A 21,228-nucleotide genomic window follows, 5' to 3' on the forward strand; every position below is an offset into this window, starting at 1 on the left:
TTCTTCTCCCCCTTCTCTCGCTCTTCCCCTTCTACAGCCAGTGGCTTGATTGGTTTGAGTGTTGGCCTGAGCACTGAGGGTGGCTCAGTTGGTCCCAATGCATCAGCCTCAGGTTTTAAAAATAGCTCAGTATTTGAGCATGGCCCCAGATGGGGCTTGCCAGGTGGATCTAGTTGAGGTGCATGTGGGAATCTATCTCACTATCTCCCTTCCTCTCACTTAAAAGCAAACAAACTCAGCATGGAGAAGTTACAGAAGACAAACATTTGGCCATATTCCTAAGATTAATTCCACAGACAACAGGGGAGAATTTTTAGGCCTAAACTAAAGGTTGTTACCAGCAGTAGCCATTTCCAGTTAAGATTACGAAAATAACTGACCCTTACAAAATTATAATAGCCTAACCCCAAGCCAGTTTCAGTAAGGTTGTAAAAATAACTTACTAGACATGAATCATGATAGTTTCTGTAAGTTCTAACCTCAGACTGAAAGGAACCTTCCATCCCTGAGAGCACCGTGAGAATGTCCGCCAGGCAAATGGACAAACCTAACCAGATGTCAGCAACCTGAGTCAACCACTCCCCTACATAACCTCTCTTTTGCCTTTGCTTGGAAAGGTTGTTGTCCATAAGACATGACCTCCCACAGCTCAAACAAGCCACAAATAAATATTCTTCTTGATTAATTTTGACCCCCCTCCCCGTGACTTCTTTCCAGCTGAAACTAACACTTCCTGTCACTGCCTTTGAGGTGCCTTCTTAATCACAGCATCCTTCTGGTTCCCTGAACTCATTAGAAAAACTTTCTTTTTCCATTCAAAAGAGAGCTCAACATAGTCTTAAATCTGAGAAGCTGGAATCTGTTTTTGGTTGAAATTGCGTCACATTCTGTACCGCAAACAGAACATTTCTAGGCCCCCTTCAAGGCATGCTTACTTCTCATGGCTTGTCGCCATGTTTGCACCAATCTGCCAAGACTGGCCGAGCCTGTCCAGCCAGTGCCTGCCAGACAGTGTCAAGGAATTATCTGAAAGAGCAGTTTCAAAACCCCAAGATAGCAAGTTTATAAGAGCTGAAAGGGTCATAAAATGAGGGCAATAAACAGCAAGCATTATTTAGTTTAAGAAATTGATGCTAAAATAGAGGGAGGTAATTTGATTACTTCTTCTAAAGAAATGTCCTTCTTAGGTTTAAATATTTATGTACCAAGGTTAAGAATTCTTGGTACATGATATAAGAGCATTTTTGAACAAGTCATAAATTTTGGTGAAAAATAAAATTTCTGAGTGGGTGGAGTGATGACTTTAGGATGTCTTTTTTCCCTTTAAAATAAAAGAGAGTGCTTATACATGAGAAGTCTGGAAGGAAGGAGCCACAAGGCTGGAAATTATTCTGAGCTCAGTTCTTATCTTAGAGTTCATTGCGTTCTGTCCTTCAGTTTGGGTAAGCATCAATTACTTATCTATAGTTTGTAATGAAAACTTTCCCATATGTTTACTAAGAAAAGTATTAATAATTCAGGTTTAGAGGGAATGTACTTTCTTGAAAAACAGTAAAGGTAGTTGTGTTTATTCTTATATTTGCCAAATTCTACATTGGTTCCATCACTTGCCAGACCTTTTTAAGAAAAAAGATATAGTTAAGTGATTCTTTTGCTGAAAGAGCAAAGAAAAGTATGGTAATTGTTTTCCACAGACTTTCAAATATTTTTAGAAAGTCTTTGGTGAGTCCTGGGGACAAACTGAGGCAGGGACAAATTTTTAAGGATTTTGTATAGTGCCCAAGCCAATTATTTGATTAATGTTTCACCCATCCCTTTCCTATATTCTTTAGTCATTTTTTGATGACTATTAGCCTGTGTACCCGAGTGTGGGTCATATATGAGCACAGCTGCCAACCTGTATGGACATTTGTAAGTTTATATTAGCATTTATAATATTGTATTTTTCAGGGTCTGTAAAATTTAATGACATTAATTTTTTCACAAATTAGAAATTTCTTTTCTTTTCTTTTAATTTAGCTTCTTTCAGTACATTGTCATCGGATGGTGAAATAGCATGACCGATGTGAGGTTCTTCTACACAGGCATGCTTGTCTGAAACCCTCCTGTTATCATATTTATAGATTGTCAAGACCCATTGATTAATTAATTCTCCTGGGTGTTATTAAGCAATTAAAACTAATGGTTAAAAATATTTTGTATGTGATGTTGTATGGTTTATTTTACAGAAAATGCACAGACAACTCTTTCCGATGTTAAATCTTAAGTAGCACCATCACCTCCTCAGAGAGACCTTTGCCATCATTGGTCAGGGATTTAACTCGAATAATACTGAACATCAGTTACTAACACTTACTCTAGATGAATCAACTGAGAATGAGACGTCAGGTTTTGGCAATTCTAACAGTTCTTATACTTTCTGAAGCAGCTCAGTTTTGTAAGTATTGCTTTTCAACTATAATTTAAATTTTTTAATCAAATAATTTTAAGGACATCTACCTTGTTTTAAAGTGCATATGCAGTAGTTCTGGTTGAATTTTAACCTGGAATGTTTACTTGTGCTCTACAGTTATTCTTCATCACAAATCTATGGATACAAATTCCTCATAAATGCATTATAATTTTAGTTTTTCACATTCAGACATGTCAAAATATAGCAGGGTCCCTGCATGTAGGAGGCATTGTGTTTGTCAATTGACAACATATTTTGTGTAGATTGATGTGGCTGCCTTTCCACTGGAGCAGTCTGGGGGATTTAGCTTCAAATTAATTCAGTAATCTGTAGTATCCATTAAAATATTTCCTAAAAGATCTTAATAATTCATTTATTTTTTCTAGTTAAAGTATCACAAAGTATGACTCATGTCTAATTTCATCCTGGAGGAGAATATCTTAGAACATAGGAATTGTAATATTTTTATATGATCATTTCATAATAATAGTCATATTTTTTTATTTGCAGACAAATTGTCCTGGGGCCAAGAAAATGAGGCTTTAATTGTAAAGTGTCCTAGACAAGGAAAATCTCAATACCCTGTGTATTGGTATTACTCAAAAACCAACAAAAGTATTGCCACCCTGCAAGAAGAGCGTGTGTTTGCCTCAGGAGAACGTCTTAAGCTCCTCCCAGCCAAAGTTGGAGATTCTGGAATTTATACTTGTATTATCAGAGGGTACTATCAGCCACCATCATCCTCAGGCTTGTTCTTTTCTTTAAGAGTCAATAGTCTGACCTGCCCTCATTTTTCTTCCCTTTCTGATCAAGAGAGCCAAGACCAAGACTCAGTCACTCAGTTTTGGCTGGAAGTACAAAAAAAGTTGCACAAAACAAAAACAAAGACAGTGACCTAGGTGATGGGCAAAAGAAGGCATGTGGTTGGTGTAAAGGGGTAATTAGTGGCTAGTGCCTTACACCCGAGAGGTCACCTAAAGAGGATCAAATGAAATTGTATGTCTATAAATTACTTGCTCTACATACAAACTGTTAAAAGTTTTGATTTTGTGCCTGTATTTGGTACATAGGAAATGTCAGATGAACTGTATTAAAAAGCAGGATATTGTATAGTTAGGTGCCTACATTCTGAAGACAGCTAAGTTTCAGTTTCAATTTCATGCTCTATCGCTAGTTAGCTGTGTGAAGCCTGCAGGTGATTATTCTGTACTTCAGTTTCCTCATCTGTAAACTGCATATAATAATAATACCCAGCTCAAAGCATTGTGGGAGTAAAAGGAGTTAATGTTATTATCATGAATGCTACATGGTGAATTTTCAATAAATATGAATTATCTTTATTATATTGGGTTCTTGGCATTACAACAGATAGAATGTATAAAGAAATGGTTGAGGGAGTCTTTTTTGGGGCTGCCATAAGGGTTATGTTTTACTTTGAATGTAATAAATAGTATTTAAAACCCTAGATTTTAATGATTATTATTTTTTTTTTTTGTATTTTTCTGAAGTTGGAAACAGGGAGGCAGTCAGATAGACTCCTGCATGCACCCAACCGGGATCCACCCGGCATGCCCACCAGGGATGCTCTGCCCATCTGGGGCATCACTCTGTTGCAACCAGGGCCATTCTAGCACCTGAGGCAGAGGCCACAGAGCTATCCTCAGCGCCCAGGCCAACTTTTCTCCAATGCAGCCTTGGCTGCAGGAAGGGAAGAGAGAGACAGAGAGGAGGGAGAGGGTGAGGGGTGGAGAAGCAGAGGGGTGCCTCTCCTGTGTGCCCTGGCCAGGAATCGAACCCAGGACTCCTGCACGCCAGACCGACGCTCTACCACTGAGCAAACCGGCCAGGGCCTTAATGATTATTTTTAAATGAGAAAAACCCACTATAGATCAATTGTTTTAAGGAGAAAAACAATGATTAGTACAAACTAGATTTGGATAAAGTTATTTTATGATATTTAATAACTTTTTGAAATTGTTTGATTTATTTTAACAGTCCCACCTTCAATAAGACTGGATATGTGAATGTCACCATATATAAAAAACAACCAGATTGCAATATTCCAGATGACCTAATATATTCAACAACCTCTGGAACAGAAAAAAATTCCAAAATATATTGTCCTACCATTACCCTCTACAATTGGACTGCACCTGTTGAATGGTTTAAGGTAAAGGACATTATGGGGAAATAAATGAAAATTATACAAAATAAATAAGAGTAAAGAATTACTGAAAGTGTAATGGCATTTCTTATTTCAGAATTGTAATGCTCTTAAAGGGTCAAGGTACTATACACATGAGACATATTTGCTAATTGATAATGCAACAAGTAAGGATGTGGGTGATTATACATGCAAATTTATGCACCATGAAAATGGAATGGATTACACTGTGACAGCAACCAGATCATTCACAGTTCTTAGTAAGTTACTGAATTTAACAAAATAGAATATTTGACAGAAGATAAGGTGGGGGGGGGAATGGGGCCCTTTTTGTTGATTTTCTTATAGTTTTTCCTCCTCCCTGATACCTTTTCCTCCTTCGTTTTGTTTTTCACATTTTCTACCATGACCACTATCAAGATTTAAGAAATTTCAGAGGGAGATTGTACTACTAACCCCAAAACACATGTGTTCTTTAATTTTTGACTTACTTTTTCAAAGATGATGTGATCTGAAAGCTAACTTAAATTTTTTCACTGGCACTTCAACTATTTGAAGAGGAAGATGAACCTTTCTTCTCCTAATTTGTTGTTAAAAATTTTGTAGATAGAAAAAAGTTTATTTAACTCTACAGTAGCTAACTGGATTAGAAGTTGAGTGAGAAGCTTCATAAAGACACATATGTGTTGTTGAGTGGCTTTCAATCCTGGTTTGCAATGCTTACAACATCATCAAAGACCTCCAGTAGGTCATTTAATTCTAATTTTGCTTAAATTTTACTTTAAATTCTATAAAAGCTCATTTAGGGCAAAGACTCAAAATCAAGAATATCACATCTATAAAGAGTCAGGGTCTCCTTAGCCTAGCCCTACCTTGACTTATAGATGGAGAGGAAGAAGCACCTGTATGTATGGCAGATTTCTGAGGGCAAAGCAGTAGTGTGGAGAGAAGTTTTGTTTAGAATTATTAAAAGCTCTGCTGTTGCAAAATGAACATCAACAGATCACATTTCTACAAGCTCCTCTCATAGATGCACACAAAAATTCACAGGGGTTCTTAATTATATATAGTATCCTAAAATCAGTGGGAACCAAGGTCTGTGGAAATGCAGCAGTGGTCCAGAGGGTTCCTTTTCATGGTCTCTGGGCATCAGGGCCACAGGAAATTAGCATTTCCAAATAGAATAGGTCACCATGGTGGGAAGCTATGAGCAAAAGTGTGGACTTATGTGTTTATCACTCTCATGGGTCCTTTGAACTCTTCTTCTCCATAGTGTGATGTTCTTTCTGTAGAATTGTAGTTTTCTAACAACTGTTAGGTCATATGATTAATTTCATGGGTTATACTGGTGTTTGTTTAAAGAGATAAAAGAATAGAAAATATCAAACAGCATCATAGGTGGTAAGAGGAAGTATTACCGTTAAAGTTTTTATTTCATTTGTGTGTGTCTCTAAGTGTGCATATTTATTGTCATTGTCAAAAAATTTGAGAAACACTGTTATGAAATAGAATAGAAATATGAAAATACAAGTTTTATATTAATGATCATCCAAATGCTGTTCTAATATTTATATTCTCTTTTTGTCTTTTAAGATGAGAAAAGCTTCTCCTTCTTTCCAGTAATTATAGCACCTCCACAAAATGAAACAAAGGATGTGGAAATTGGTAAGAGAACTTTAAGAATGCTGTAATGTTGCCTGGAAAATCACCCTTGGTCTGAACTCCCCAAGTTGGGGTTAAGCAATGAACATAGTGGATCTTGAGTGTTAATTGAGATGTCAAGGGTGGAAACACCTGCCTTGGGCACTTGCTAATATCAAGAACATGTAATCACAGCAATACAAAGCATTTATACATGTATTGCACTTCATAACTCATGCTTTCACATGTGGCTTCTCTCCAGGATGTAGAAATTTTTCCCACTTTACGCTTGTGAATAGTCTCAGATAGGACCAATATGTGCCCCAAATTGTGAATAATCAATAAGATAGATGAGAACCCAGACTTTCTACTCTATCAATTTCTGCCTTTCTTGGTTCCTCACTAGAGGTGGGGTACAACTCAAAGTTTTTAGCTTGTGGAATGTCCTTTCATGACCAGGTCTTCACCCGCATCCTGACCCATCTGTAACCACGTACCCTGTGCTCACATCACACTGACACTGGTTGTTACACTGATATGCAGCATCTTCACATTCTTGTCTGCTTTTGTTCATGTTCCTACTCCTCATCTCTCAACACTGAACTCCAATATCACCTCTTTTGTGAAATCCCCCATGCCATCCTCCTTTGCTGTCAGAGGGTATGATCAGAGTCTTTTTTTAATGGAGCCCAGGGCCACCATTTACTTATGCAGTACAGCAGCCCTGCTCCCTGCAATGCTTTCTTGCTGTATATTTTCATGTCACTTCATCAATCCTTCCACCAGAACATGAGAATATTTTGTGCTCTAATTGTTTGTTTATACCCTTGTCCCCATCAGAGGGATGCTGAGCTCCTCATCCTTCTTCAGATGCCTCATTCTAGACACAGGAACCGAGGGCTCAAGAAAGGATGGTTGAATGCATTTCCCTGTGCCTTCAGCTGCAGGAAGGCAGTTTTATGCTTTCACATCTGAAAGGAGAAAGTCTCAAGTTAAAGGAATTGGAATGGACAGGGCTCTTGCTGGAAAGTTACATATTGGAATGTTAGCTGAGGCAGGTGGAACAGTTTTACTTACCTAGAAAGTGATGAGAATTCAAAAAGAGATGAAACGTGTGGAAGAGCAGTTAAAAAGAAGTTCCAGTAAAGGGGAATATTACATTTTAATGTGGGGTTAGTGAAAGTAGAGTTATTTGTCTCTTTGTATCATCTTCTGGTGAGAATGGAAGGGAGCTCAGCTTCAAACCTAATTGTGAGTTAAATAAAGACAACTGGGCAAGGAGGAGGCAAAAGAAGCGCATAGAAAGGGGAAGGTGCAAAGATGAGGAATGGAAATGGTGATCAATTCATGACAAGGTGATCAACAATTTTTTCACATTAAATTAAATACTATGTACAAAATTTAATTCTACTGGCAAACTTCTCATCTAGGAAAAACAGCAAACATGATTTGCTCTGCTTGCTTTGGGGAAGGCTCTCAGCTTGAGGCTCAAGTTCTATGGGAGGTTAACAACAGCAAAGTTGGAAACTTTGGTGAAGCAAGAATTCAAGAGGAGCAAAAGCCAAATCAAAGGTATTTCTATATTGCTGTTCAACACTCCCTTCATTTCCCACCTGCTTGAAAATGCAAAGTAAGCTTTGAAAGTAATTAGTTATTTTCTTAGTTCTAGCAATGAACAGCTTTGTCTAAGCACCAGTTTAAGAATAGCTGATGTGACAGAAGAGGATTTGTTGCTGAGCTACAACTGTCTGGCCCTTAATTTGCATGGCTTGAGAAGTCACACCCTAAGACTAAGGAGAAAAAAGTCAAGTAAGGAGTGTTTCTGATACTTTGGTTAACCGAGTTTGTTGTATTAGCCATAACCTGAAATCATTTCCTTAGTGAAAAAGGTGTTGCAGAGTGGTTCCACAGGATTCCATCAAGACAACAGAAGTGGACCATCTTTTAAAATGTGCTTCTCCTTTTGAGAACTGACCGTCTGCAGTTAGGTTTTCTCAAGATGTTTCTGTTTGTCTGATTGCCTCTCTACTGCTTTACTTCCTTCTTCTAACTCTCCCTTCCCCTGCCCTTTTCCTCCTCTTCTGCCTTCCTCCTGCTTCTTTCCTCCCATCTGTCCCCATCTACCTCCAGTCCACTACCCTCTTCTGATCTTCTCCATCCCTTCCCTTACCTCTTGTACCTCCCCCCCCTTCTACCTCCCCCCCCCCATCCTCTCCCCTCTCCTGCCTCCTTTTGGCTCCTCTTCCACACTCAGCTGCTTCCTTGGTCATCCTTCTGCTTTCTAATTTGATCAGCGTTCCGTGCCTTACTGAAGGGTAAAAAACACACCAACAGCAAACAGTAAACATGATCTTCTGTTGATTTATAATGTTATAAACGTGCTCCCTTTTATAATGTATTTTGTGTCATAAACGCATGCACACACACACACACACATTTTCTTAGTGAGACTGGCAAAATAAGCAAAAAGGTAAAGTATTTCATTTCTGCCTATTTTAGTAAGGAGATCTTATTCTTATGCATTGCTTATGTTGTCATTTTACGAATGTTCTCTCGTTACATTGGAATGGAGTCATTTTCACCTTAAATGTACTTGGGGATTTTATTCTTTTATTTGTATTGGCTACCTTTTACCTGTTTTTCAAATCAACATGGTTATACTTTGTTTCAACAACTGTGTAAGTTAAACAAAAGTTGTTGCTACTATTGTCGGATTATCACAATAAATTCCTTTATTTCTAATTGTAGAATAAAAGAAATTACAGCATTGTCTTTAATTTCTAAAACAAAACCTTAAAATTATTATTAAATATAATTCAATAAATATTTGGTAATCATAAAAACAAAATGACACATTTATTTATTGTTTCCTATGTACCAGGACCTAATTCACATTTTTAAAAAATCAATACTCCATGAGGAAGAGACTGTTACTAACACATAATTTTAAAGATGAGGAAATTGGGGCAAAGAGAGGTTGAATAACTTGCCAAGTACTTGAGTTATAGCATCAAGATTCAAACACATGTAGTTTTTCCTATTTAGAAGCACTGGAAAGTATTTAGTGCTCTGTTATTATATTAAAAAAATTATTTATACATGTATAAAGCCATTAATGCTTAGGAAGATACTGAACTTCAACTTTCTTTAATGTCTTGAATTAACTTCTTTCCTTCTGTTGAAAATAGCCAACAATATTCATAGTTACTTCATAACAATCTCCACAAGAAGGGTAGATTCCCTGCACGCTTCCAGATAGGAGTTTGGGAAAAAGTGAGCTGAGGAGGAATCCTATTGAAATGATATGCTTAGCAAGTACTGTATTTAGCATTTAATCTGATGATGGTGCAGACAGTAAACTCTCCGATAATTTTCTGTCCCCTTCCCTTGCCTTACCTCTCCACTTTGAATCACTTCACCTTGGCCATTTGTGATCTCGCAGTGCTGAGTACATAGGAAGCTGATGAACAATGGGGGGAATTTTTGACTATGGGCCAGTGCTTTTCTGTGTTAAACCTGGGATCCCCATGCTTTGAGATTTGAAATGAAAATCAAAAGAAAACTATATGACCAGTTCTCGTTTGAGATTCCTCTCATGTACATCGTTAAGTGAGACTATTTGCGATCTATGATATTTAACAGTTCTAAAGAGGGAAGTAAACCTAAAACACCAAAAATATTACCAAGAAGCACAGTCCTTATAGTCAATTTTTATATACCTGTTACAAATACTTGAAGGTGGGGACCATATTGCATATGTATTTTATGAAGCAATGAGCACAAGATAAAGTTCAGTGATGACTAAATAGTGTTCAGTGTAAAATAAGTTAGCGGTATGCGGGACCTATAACCCAGTTATTTGACTTCTCCATCAGACAACGTTAGAGGATTACAAGGCTCTTGTTTCTTCTCTACTTTCCTAAGCCATCAACTCCAGATTCAAGAAGTCTCCAAGACTTGTTGATTCTTCATAATGCCCCCAAACACTAAGCTAGTCTATTCCTTTTTCACTATTACACAAGTTTGAGCCCTCCTACCGCTTACTCCCTTTGAGCAGGGCAGAAACTTCCCATTTATTCTACTTCAAGTCTCTTTCCACAGAAACAAGACTTCCACAGCCATCAGATTAGTACTGCTTGAAGACCACCTTCACTGTTAGCAACTCATTCAGCACTCTTTAATAGCTCACAGGATCTTCAGAAAAAAAGATTAAATACTTTACCTGGAGTCTTGGTTCTGGCCAGAACCTAGCCCTGACCCACCTTTCTTATCGCATTTTCCATTAATTCCCCAAATTCAATTACTCAAGTTCCTCAGAAGACATTCTCATCTTTGCCCTTGAGCTCAAAAGCATTTTCTCTTGCCAGAAGAAATACATTTCTTTTTTGAAGCAATATGAATTTTACCTATTCTTCTGGGACCTCTTCCTGTGGGAAGTCCTCATTGCCCAATCCAGCATGGAGTGAGCACTCCTTCTTAAAACTTCTGCCTAGTCTTACACATAATATGGGCTCAACAAATTCTAAGAGTATCTATGACATTTCCAAGTAGGAATCTGTTGTATGAACCCCTTGTACCCCCAATGGAGGGAAACAGCCATGTGTTTGTTTATTTTACTTTGTTTTCATAGTAATAATGACCATTTTTTGTCCTCCCCCTATCTTTTGAATAGTTGATCATCAAAGCATCTACTATATACTTGCAGGATTTGGCATATTGTTAATATTAATCAATGTCACAATGATAATGCTAAAAGTGTTTTGGATTGAGGTTATTCTGCTCTGGAGGGACATAGCTAGACCATACAAAACTAGAAAAGGTAAGTGGCAAGTTTGAAGTTCTTCAAAAGCAAGAGTCCCAAGATGGTTATTGGTTACTTATCTCTTAATCTCTTAAGAGCTATACTGCAAAACCCAGCTTTCCTTGTTTACCAGCATATAATTAGTAAACCCTTATGAGTCCAATCAGAGGCTATGCTTCATCTTGCCTTGTCATTCCTTGTGGTTTTAAGATGCATCTCAAAAATTCAAATTTCTTCCCCAGTAAGATAGTTATTTGTCCCAATAACAAACTCTGCCCTAGGCCCAGAAAGGTTTACACATTTTGGAAAATGTATATTGGTAAACATTATGGAATTCAAAACAGCTATATTGTTCCTGTTTCCTAGATATGAAGAGGCTAGAAAGGTCATCAGAGTGCAGGAACCCTATTCCATACAGTCTTGCCTATGTATTTGAACATACACACAAAAGAAGACAGTTCAGCCTTCTATGAACATTGGTCTTTCATTTGGGGGCAGATGGACTGTAGACATTCCATATGGTTCACCCTAACAGGGCTAATTATTGAGTTTGCAAGAAATTCATATCCTTTAAAATTTTTTACTCCTTTGCCACTGTTCATTAGTCTTTAACATTTTCATTTCCTTGGGGGAAGTATGGAGAAAACAAGAGGTAAAATTGAGGTCTTCCCAACACAGCATACCTTATCCAGAACTATAGATACTTGTTAATAGAGAATTGATTAAATGTGACAATCTGGTTTGAACTCAACTGGCCAGGTTCTTGCTTATTCTCTATCATTCAGTCAGGTACAATAAAAAGGACTTTGGAATTAATATTTATTTTCTGATGACATTTTGTGGCAGTAGACTGTTGTCATCATCTATAAATTCTAGAAATTTTAAGGGGTGGGATACATTCACCAATAACCATAAAACTTGGTGATGAAAAATAACTTTTTAAAACCAAGTAATAAAATTGTACTTTTTTTTTATCTCATTTTCAGATGGAAAGATCTATGATGCTTATGTTATCTATCCACGGAACCACAAAGATAGTCTGGAGGTGACCAGTTCTGTGGAGTACTTTGTTCACCAGATTCTGCCTGATGTTCTTGAAAATAAATATGGCTATAACTTGTGCATTTATGGGCGAGATCTACTACCTGGAGAAGGTAATGCTATTAACATATATCAAGGACAGAAATTCACTTCATCAGAAGGTTAAGGAATGGGTGGTCTTATGCTTGCATTAGGTGAGGACTTAGAATCATTATTCCAGGCCTTAAGACCAGAGATTTTGAATATTTCTCCAGAAAAAGGGAGATACTTATTCTGTATTCCTCCTGTCGCTTTTTACCCTGATTATGATGTCTTCACAGTAGTGTCAAGGATGTAAAGACAGGCAAGGCACCCTTAGTATGTGGATTTAGCAGGGCACTGCCCCTAATTTACTTCCCATGTCCACCACAAAGATTACTCAACATCTCATAATTCTCTCTAGAAGATTTGAAGGAAGACTAAAACCAAAGAATTTTGTACTAATATCCAGAGACATTGCCTAGAGTATTTATAGTGTTGAATAATTTTCTTTATATTGGTGAAACATTTGCAAATTTATATTTCCATAAGAACGAATAAAACTGTGTCTTCTGTTTTGTAATATTCCTAGTTGATTTTATGCACTTTTGAAAGTTGTATCACAATTCCAGCATTTCAGTAGTCATTCTTATCTTCCCTCTATATTTATGGCACATGCCTATGAACCCTACTTACCCTTCTTGAATTCCTCAGAGACCAGAAAGCATTTGGAATGCTAATGAAGGAGGGACATCATGAGTGTAAGTCCAATAAAGTTAATGTTTAGTAGATTGTGAATTTAAACTGGAATTCTTACTGAAAAGAGGAATACACATGCCAATAGATTGAAAGGTATACACAGCAGGTGAATTTGGTTTATCCTGGAATATTAGAGTAATGTCAGTAGCCTAGTAATAGCTTGGGAGACTTGTAAAATGAACAATTTACAAAACTATAATCTAAGTCTTCTCTTAAGACTCTTATCTTCTTCCAGTTCTTCCTATAGGCTACCTGTGAGAGCAGAGAGTAATGAGTCATGGTGCACAAACAAATGCTCTTTCCATGTTATATATCTACTCAAGAAGTTGCAGGGACTCCAGCTATTAGTGATATCACACCATGTGCCACATCTAGCCACAAGCTATTCATCTCTTCTTTTTCAGGTCCATCAACCTTATACCTACTTACACCTATTCCCAGCCAAATGTGAGTGCTAGCTCTCTGATGTTCATGTTTGTGTTGCCTTTCTGGCCCTGCTATCATTTGGAAAGATTTTCCACTCCTCTTTCCTCAAATATGTCCTCTGATCTTACCTCAACTGTAGTAAAATAAAATTCAAAATTCAACAATACACCACCTAACTTTATTCTTTCTTTAGAAAAATTAATGACTGATGCAGTGTATTTCTTCTAGAGCTACTTACCTTTTATTTGCTTCTTCAAATCTACTCTACAACTCACTTCATGCAGTGGCCCTGGGTGGCTAATGATTATGGAATCCATCACTCTCTTGCCCTCTGCTCCATGTTGGATTTGGCCAATGGGAGGCACTGCAAGAAGTTCTGGAGGGGAAGAGCACATCTCCTACCCCTTCTGGGTGAAGTTGCTAGAGTAGCTGCACTTGTCTCTCCTGGAGCAGGGCTCCTATCAATTGGCCTTCTGCAAGCTTTTCCACTACTTGAATTCCATAACTGCTTTCTCCCTTGCACACTAGAGGGTGTCATGGCTCCCTTATATTACCAGCTGTGGGGTTCTGCAGCATCTATTATTGATTTCCCTGGGTTCTGCCTACATCGTTTATAAATTCTCCTTTTATCAAACTCTCTTTCGTTAGTCCTTTTGAGTGTGCCAAGTTTTCTGTTCGGATCCTGACTGACCCAAGGTCTCTATCTGGCTCTACTGAACATTTACTTACTTATTTCAGACTAAGTAAATTGGCAGATTTTGCTGCCATTCTTTAATATAGTAGCTTGAATTGCTTTGTCATGGTTGGCTTTCCTTAATCATGCTGTCACCTCCTTGCAGGGAGAACTGGGTGTTTTACATGTTCTTCTAAGTCCATCCAAAAGTTAGTTGAAATTACTATGGAGCAAATGCTTTATAAATACTGAGTTGCCAAGGGGATCCATCTGCTTTGAGATTTGTCTAGTCTGAATCCAATCAGCTTCTAAAACAGAGATTACAGAGAAATAAGTAATCCAGGACTTGTTAGAGATGTTAGTCAGTTCAGAGGAATAAAAGTTTCTGAGTTTGCTGTCTTTAATGTGAGAGTTCTAAACCCTTTTAAATGAATTCTGTCTCTTGCTAAATACCTCTATATTTGGATGTAACTCAAAGGATTCTGGGAAAGAAGAGATCCTGGGGGCTGATCTCACAGTGAAAGGTTAATACACACACAAAGGGTTCTCTAACCAAGTGTATCCCTTCTTTTCTGAGTAAGTGTATTGATAGTGTCAGAATCTAGCACCACATTATAACAATAACATTTTTTTTAAAGTTCAGAACATTTATGATTGAAGCATTAGACTTAAAAATGCAACAACAGGTTACTTCTCCATGTCTTTGATTACTAGATGTGGCTACTTCAGTGGAAACCAACATCCGAAAGAGCCGGCGGCACATTTTTATCCTGACACCTCAGATTGCACACAGCAGGGAGTTTGTCTATGAGCAAGAGATTGCCTTGCACAGCGCCCTCATCCAGAATGACTCCCAGCCAATCCTGATTGAAATGGAGGCTCCTAGTGAGCAAGGCGGGCTGCTGTTTGCAGAGCTTCCAGGTTCCCTCCAGCACCTGGTCAAAGTGCAGGGTACCATCAAGTGGAGGGAAGACCATGTGGCCAGAAAGCGGTCCCTGAATTCCAGATTCTGGAAGCATGTGAGGTACCACATGCCTGTGCCAAACAAACTTCCAAGAAGGACTTCCAGTTTGGCTTCCTTGAATGTTCAGGAGCAGTAGGGCCTGCATGGATATGCTGGTATGCCAGGTTTTGTTGATGGGGACGTCTGCTACCTGGTTTGCATCACTGTGCTGGACTGCGAGCTGGGGCTTGAGGAGTAGGAAGGGCCAGGGTATTCATCTAGAAACTTTACTTCCATTTTCCTGATTCTGGGTGGTTATAAATGATTCCATATTTTTATCCTCAGGCTCCCTCTCTCTAACCTGCATTTCCTCCCCTTTCTCTTTGCCGGCCTTTCTCCATTGTGGCCAGTGATTTTTTCACTGTGCCCTCCTCCTCCCCCCCTCCTCTGCTTACCCTCTCCTTGCTCATCATCAATATTTTACATTCTGAACATCAAGTTCAAAGTTTTTTTGTTTTTGTTTTTGCTTTTTTTGCATTTTTCTGAAGCTGGAAACGGGGATAGATAGTCAGACAGACTCCCTCATGCGCCCGACCGGGATCCACCCGGCATGCCCACCAAGGGGCAATGCTCTGCCCACCAGGGGGCGATGCTCTGCCCCTCCGGGGCGTCGCTCTGTTGCAACCAGAGCCACTCTAGCGCCTGGGGCAGAGGCCAAGGAGCCATCCCCAGCGCCCGGGCCATCTTTGCTCCAATGGAGCCTCGCTGCGGGAGGGGAAGAGAGAGACAGAGAGGAAGGGGGGGGGGTGGAGAAGCAGATGGGTGCTTCTCCTGTGTGCCCTGGCCGGGAATCGAACCCGGGACTTCCGCATGCCAGGCTGATGCTCTACCACTGAGCCAACCGGCCAGGGCCTAGTTCAAAGTTTTAAGTTAAATTTTTACTAACGCTGGAAGAACACTCAGATTCCCTTGAGCAGACCATTGGTATTAAATCTTGTTCTACCACGCCAGAACTTAGTATATTTTATTTGATCAGAGCTTAGTTTTATCATCTCAATATTGCCAATTTTGTTGGAGTATCTAATTCAATTGCCATTATCATCAAGTTGTTTTCAGTTCTAAAATTTCTTTCATATATTATTCGCTTTAGAAAAAGTTTCACTATAAAAATTATAGAACTGAAAGTATAAAAGAAGAAAATAACAAAAAAATCATAGATTTATCATCTTAAGATTATGTATTTTCATTTTGTAAAAAAGTTAATTCATACTTAAACATACCACTTATGTAGCTGAAATTACATACTGTGTAGTTTTTATGTTTTTTTCTACTTAACATCATGATAGAAGCATTTGACACATTTAGATGTTATCATGTTAAAATATTCATAGTGTTTTATCCCATGGTTGTGCTATAGTGATTGTGACTATTTATTGTTAGATTTTTAAGTTGTGCCAATTTAAATAGTTATCATGATAATAATTCTGCAGTGATATCAGAATCATATAAGATATCAGTGTATCTTATATGTCCCAATTAAAAATACTTTTAACTTAAGAAACTTCATTTGTTGTAACATTTCTATAAAATTAACAGGCATTTTGACAGAACTGTTTTGTCAAAAGTAAAGGTAATTTGCACAGTCAAGGTAACTTCCATCAAAACATCCCTGGAGTTCACATGCCTTCAGGGGCCACCTTGCCCAGCTGTGACAGCTAAGGCAGAAAGTCCTATCAGAGCTCAGACTTTGCAAGTGAATAGGGTCTACCCTCAGTTGAGCTGCTTAGTCAAGTGTACAATTTTGTATTTAACTGTCTCCCCCTCCAAACAAACAAACAAAACTGTACTGCAGACCCTTTGCAGAAAGTGTAATCTTGAACTCACTGCAATTGATACCTTGCAGAATCTTGCCTGAAAAGAATCATATTTCTGGAAAGTTGCCTAAAGGAGCTATAGCTACACATCCCTCTAGATACCCTATAATTTATACTATTTTGATTAGAGTTGTCAGATAAAATGAAAGACATTGATGAAAACTGAATTCAGAAAATAAAATGTCATCTGAATTGACCTGAAATTCAAACTTACCTGTGCATCTTCTATCTTTATTTGCTACATCTGCTTACCCTATTCTGGTAGATTATTGTACTTTTATGTGGTGACATCTGATTTTTTTTAATTACTAAAAAAAATAGCTAATGAAAAAGATGTAGTTGATTGGTTAACATAGAATTTGTAATCAACAAGTCATTCTCTGTGTAACCATGGGCTAGTTAACCTCTCTAAAACTTAGTTACCTTAAATAAAATGAGAATAATCATACCAAAAACTATTTGTATTTCTGTGCTAATCAAATGGGGGGGGGAGCCCTGGCCAGTTGATTCAGTGGTAAAATGATGGCCTAGCAAATGGATGTCCTGGGTTCGATTCCCAGTCAGGGCACCCAGGAGAAGTGACCATCTGTTTCTCCACCCCACCCCTTTTCCTTCTCTCTCTCTCTCTCTCTCTCTCTCTCTCTCTCTAACTCTCTCCTCTCCTCCTGAAACCATGGCTCAGATGGAGAAAGTTGGCCCCATGCTAGAATAACTTGGTTGCTGAGAAACAGAACAACGGCCCCAGATGTTCAGAGCACCTCCCAGTACGGTGCTTGCTGGGTGGATCCCGGTCGGGGTGCATGCAGCAGTCTGTCACTCTTCCTCCCCGCTTCTCACTTAATAAAAATTAGAAAGGAAAAAAAATTAGGGAAAAATGTTCTAGTACTTGGATCAGAGTAAGAATTCAATAAGTGGCAGCACTTGTTATTCCACTTCACTGTGTTTCTTGTAATGTCAATTATTTTCCATGTCCTCTCTCAACAGGACCTCTAAAGAACAAATTCTCTCCAGCCTCACTAGCAGCATAGATATGCCTTCCTTCCCCCTTCTCCATCTACCTCAAATAACCGATGTATTATACTGATTTATGGACATGACATTTTGGAGCTCAGTTTATTTCCCTCTTTACATTAGTTTCTTGAAATCTTAGAGCCAAATTGGCAATCTTTTTACAGCAAGTATATAGAATAGCATAGCAAAGAATTTATATAATCTCTTTTCTGATTCAGTAATACCTTTGATTTTTATTTGACCCATATTTCTTATTTTAAATATATTTGAACCCTATATTATCAGCTCCTTTGCAAGTATGTAACAGATGTTTACATTTTGTAAACGTGATGAATATCTCTCTGGGAGCAGTGGGGAGAGCAAGGACTGTGATGGGAGGATATAGAGGTGAGTGAGGCACACTCCTTCCTTGTTGTATATGATTTAAGGACTACTGTGAGAACCTGGAGGAAAACACTTCAGAAGACCTCGACAGGGCTGGCCTCAAGGGGTGGTCATGATAATGCTAAGTTCTTTTCTATATCATTCCTTTTCTTAAACTTACATACCACGTCCCAGGTCACCTAAGCTCTGTGAGTATCCGTTTCTTTATTTGAGAAATGAGAGGATGGAGAAGAACAGCTCTGAGGGCTCTCTCAGCTCTGATAGTTTAGGATTTCGGGCTGTAGACTCACAGAGAGCTCAGACAGTTGCCAGAATACAGTACCTGGCTTTTCACACCAGCAGCTTCAGCCTCTCAGTTTTGTTACCAAAATAAGCTGAGCTTCACGTTGCCCATTGCTGGTGAGTCACAGAACCTGGGTCTGAGTAGTATAAAAGTGTCTTCTATTCAGATTGCTAGCAAGCTGAGAAAGCAGGGAGCTTAGAAACGCTCAAATCCTACCTTACACATTCATGGTGGTGACTCCTTTTACAGGGTTCAGGGGCTGTGAGTAGTGGTGGGTTTCAAATAATTTAACAACCAGTTCTCTGCCCTAATGACTGTTTTAAGTATAAAAAAAGATATACTGAAAGGTAGTTTATTAATTCATGCATTTAATACTTAAATACGAACAATAAAAGAGGTATACAAAACTAGATTATGGTATGAGAAAGAGTTTTAAAATATAAAGAAAAAACATTAAATAATACCTGACAAAAAAACAATAAAACTGTTATTTAAGATATTTCCATATTGCTTCTTGATTGGCATCTTCACTTGCAATTTTTTTCACATATGGACAGAATGAACATTACTACAGGTGCTTAGAATATGCTGTTGCACAGATAAATGTCAAAAAGAATAAGGAATGTAAATTTGTGATTTCCACATTGGGAAATCACATTGGCCTGGGAAGCTACTCACCTAAGAAAGAACCCTAATTATTAGTGCCAGTTTATCAACTGGTTCGCTGAACTCAATAAAAATTCAGGTATCTGTTCTGCCGAACCAGTGGTAACCAGCTGAATCCCACCACTGGTTGTAAGTAACCATGCAAGGAGTAAAGTTTATGCAGATGGTAACAAAGTGCAGGAGGGGGAGTCCCGCTGGCAGGACAGCCTCCCCTCCCCACGTGTTCTTCTGATGTTAACACAAGTTCAATTAATGTGGGCCTATTTGGTGTCGTTGGTATATCTTCAAGACCATCAGGGCCAGGCCCCTCTGAGACCATCTGCCTCTGGGAAATATCTGCAAAACGACTTCCTATTTTCCTTGGGACAGAAAGTAAAGTTCTAACATTGGGGAACTACGTTTTTAATTAATTTATTGGCCTTGACTTCTCACCTCCACACATCTGCGCTCCTCTCAGGTGCTTCCCCAGAGCATCCCCATCCCTCAGGCTGGGTGCAGGCTGACTCCTCCTCACCCTCTAAGGTTCGCACAGCGCTGGGCCTCAAAGGCGCCTAATCAAGCGCACCACCAGCGCCATCTCCCAGCCCTGCAGGTCACTGGCTATCACCCACAGCCCAGGAGATCCAGCAGGGTGCCTACCGGCACCAGGGCGGAGCTCCGGCTTTTCCAGCTCCGCCGCCGCGATCCTGCCCCAGCGCTGCCAAGCCCCGCGCTCCCAGGCTCTGCTCGCAGATGCACGAGCCTTACCCCAGCTCCAGCACCCCCAGACCCGGAGCAGCGCCCTAACCCATCCCCCACCGTTTCACAGCCAGAGGCTTTTTCTTTCTTCGTACTTTCTGTTTGTGTTCTTTGTTCAACCATCCCTCTAAACACCTTTGCGACTCTCTCTCTCTCTCTCTCTCTCTCTCTCTCTCTCTCTCTCATTCTCTCTCTCGGTTCCCAGCGCTAGGGAGGCAACCTACTGTTTTTCCCACCTGCTTTTTCAACTCCTGCCCCTCGCGTTGCCACCAGTGTGAAGGCGGGACAGCCGCCCCGCCCCAGCTTCTGTGACACTCGTCCCAAGGTAAGGACAGCGCTGCCATCGGTACCCCCTCCCACCACTCTCTTCCGCCTGCTGGGCAAGTATTCTGAACATCAAATCAATTTAAGAATGGATCAAGGAAGAGGGTCAAATGAATACAGTCATTGTCAGGAGTCTCCATCTGGCTAGGATTGCCCAGTCATGAACCTGGAGTCATAGCTGTTAAGTCTGTTAATTCTGTCAGATAATTGTCATGTAACCTGGCATGGCTTCTGACTTCTGAAAGCACCTTAGCCTATAGGCAAAAAGGTTTGAGAATTAGAAAAATCTAAGTGTGAATCTGGGATCTATTACTTAGGCTGGATGCCCTAGGAAAGATGACTGAGCCTTTGGTTCACTTCTTTTTATTAAGCATATTAATAGTGATTAAGTAAAAATAATGCACCTAATTGTGCTCATACAGTTTCAGACACAAATTAAATGCTAAATAAATGAAAACTCTCACTTATTTTAGCTGTTTTCACTTTTCCAGTAAAAAAGATGAAAGTGTTTAAGTCTCTGAAACAATACTATTCTATAATGTCTGTTATTGTATATCATACTATTGTTTATTATAATAAATATTAGTATATATGTATGTGTGAGTGAGAACAACTAAAGTGAAAGTTTTTATTTATTAAGCAATTAATTTGTGTCTGACACTGTGGAAAAATATTTGGGTGCATTGTTTATACTTAATCTTCCTAAGGCCAAATGAAGTTACCACTATTATTATTCTTGATAAAGAAAAATTCAATCATTTCTCTTAGAGCATCCAGCTACTAGGTGAGAGATTCCAGATCTAAATTTTCCTGATCCCAAATCTTTGCCTTTAAGCTAAGGTGCCTCCAGGAGTTAGAACCCCTGAAAGGTTGCATGAGAGTTATTAGGCTCCTGACTGGGGAATCCCAGCCAGATGGAGACAACTGACATGATTGTATTCATTTCCCCTCTTCCTTTGATCCATTCTTGTGATCTCAGCATGCACCCATTTTCTTTGCAATGTTGAAATCCAGGGCATAATTTCTCAAC

General features: G+C 39.0%; 2 protein-coding genes across 2 annotated transcripts in view; both read left to right on the plus strand.

Annotated features, from left to right (window-relative positions):
* The first annotated feature begins 1,353 nt into the window (after nucleotides 1-1,353).
* Nucleotides 1,354-15,617, plus strand: IL1RL1 (interleukin 1 receptor like 1). Its single transcript, XM_066372295.1, has 11 exons — nucleotides 1,354-1,442; nucleotides 2,229-2,437; nucleotides 2,963-3,173; nucleotides 4,448-4,622; nucleotides 4,714-4,876; nucleotides 6,210-6,281; nucleotides 7,688-7,829; nucleotides 7,921-8,066; nucleotides 10,930-11,076; nucleotides 12,045-12,212; nucleotides 14,690-15,617. The coding sequence occupies exons 2-11, from the start codon at nucleotides 2,362-2,364 to the stop codon at nucleotides 15,073-15,075; spliced, it is 1,686 nt and encodes a 561-aa protein (XP_066228392.1). The 5' UTR covers nucleotides 1,354-1,442; nucleotides 2,229-2,361; the 3' UTR covers nucleotides 15,076-15,617.
* A 4,132-nt stretch (nucleotides 15,618-19,749) lies between these two features.
* The window catches only part of IL18R1 (interleukin 18 receptor 1), a 51,049-nt gene continuing 49,570 nt past the window's right edge, over nucleotides 19,750-21,228 (plus strand). The window contains exon 1 of the mRNA XM_066372296.1: nucleotides 19,750-20,199. The gene's annotated coding sequence lies outside the window, so the exon portion shown is untranslated. The remainder of the gene's footprint in view (nucleotides 20,200-21,228) is intronic.

Source organism: Saccopteryx leptura, chromosome 3 (genome assembly GCF_036850995.1).
Source record: "Saccopteryx leptura isolate mSacLep1 chromosome 3, mSacLep1_pri_phased_curated, whole genome shotgun sequence".
Classification (NCBI taxonomy): Eukaryota; Metazoa; Chordata; class Mammalia; order Chiroptera; family Emballonuridae; genus Saccopteryx; species Saccopteryx leptura.

Bases quoted from the DNA above. Each gene is read 5' to 3' on its own strand.
- IL1RL1 (XM_066372295.1), top strand. From the start codon at position 2,362: ATGAATCAACTGAGAATGAGACGTCAGGTTTTGGCAATTCTAACAGTT. The intron at 4,623-4,713 runs GTAAAGGACATT...TTCTTATTTCAG, and splicing joins CACCTGTTGAATGGTTTAAG to AATTGTAATGCTCTTAAAGG. The intron at 4,877-6,209 runs GTAAGTTACTGA...TTGTCTTTTAAG, and splicing joins CAGATCATTCACAGTTCTTA to ATGAGAAAAGCTTCTCCTTC.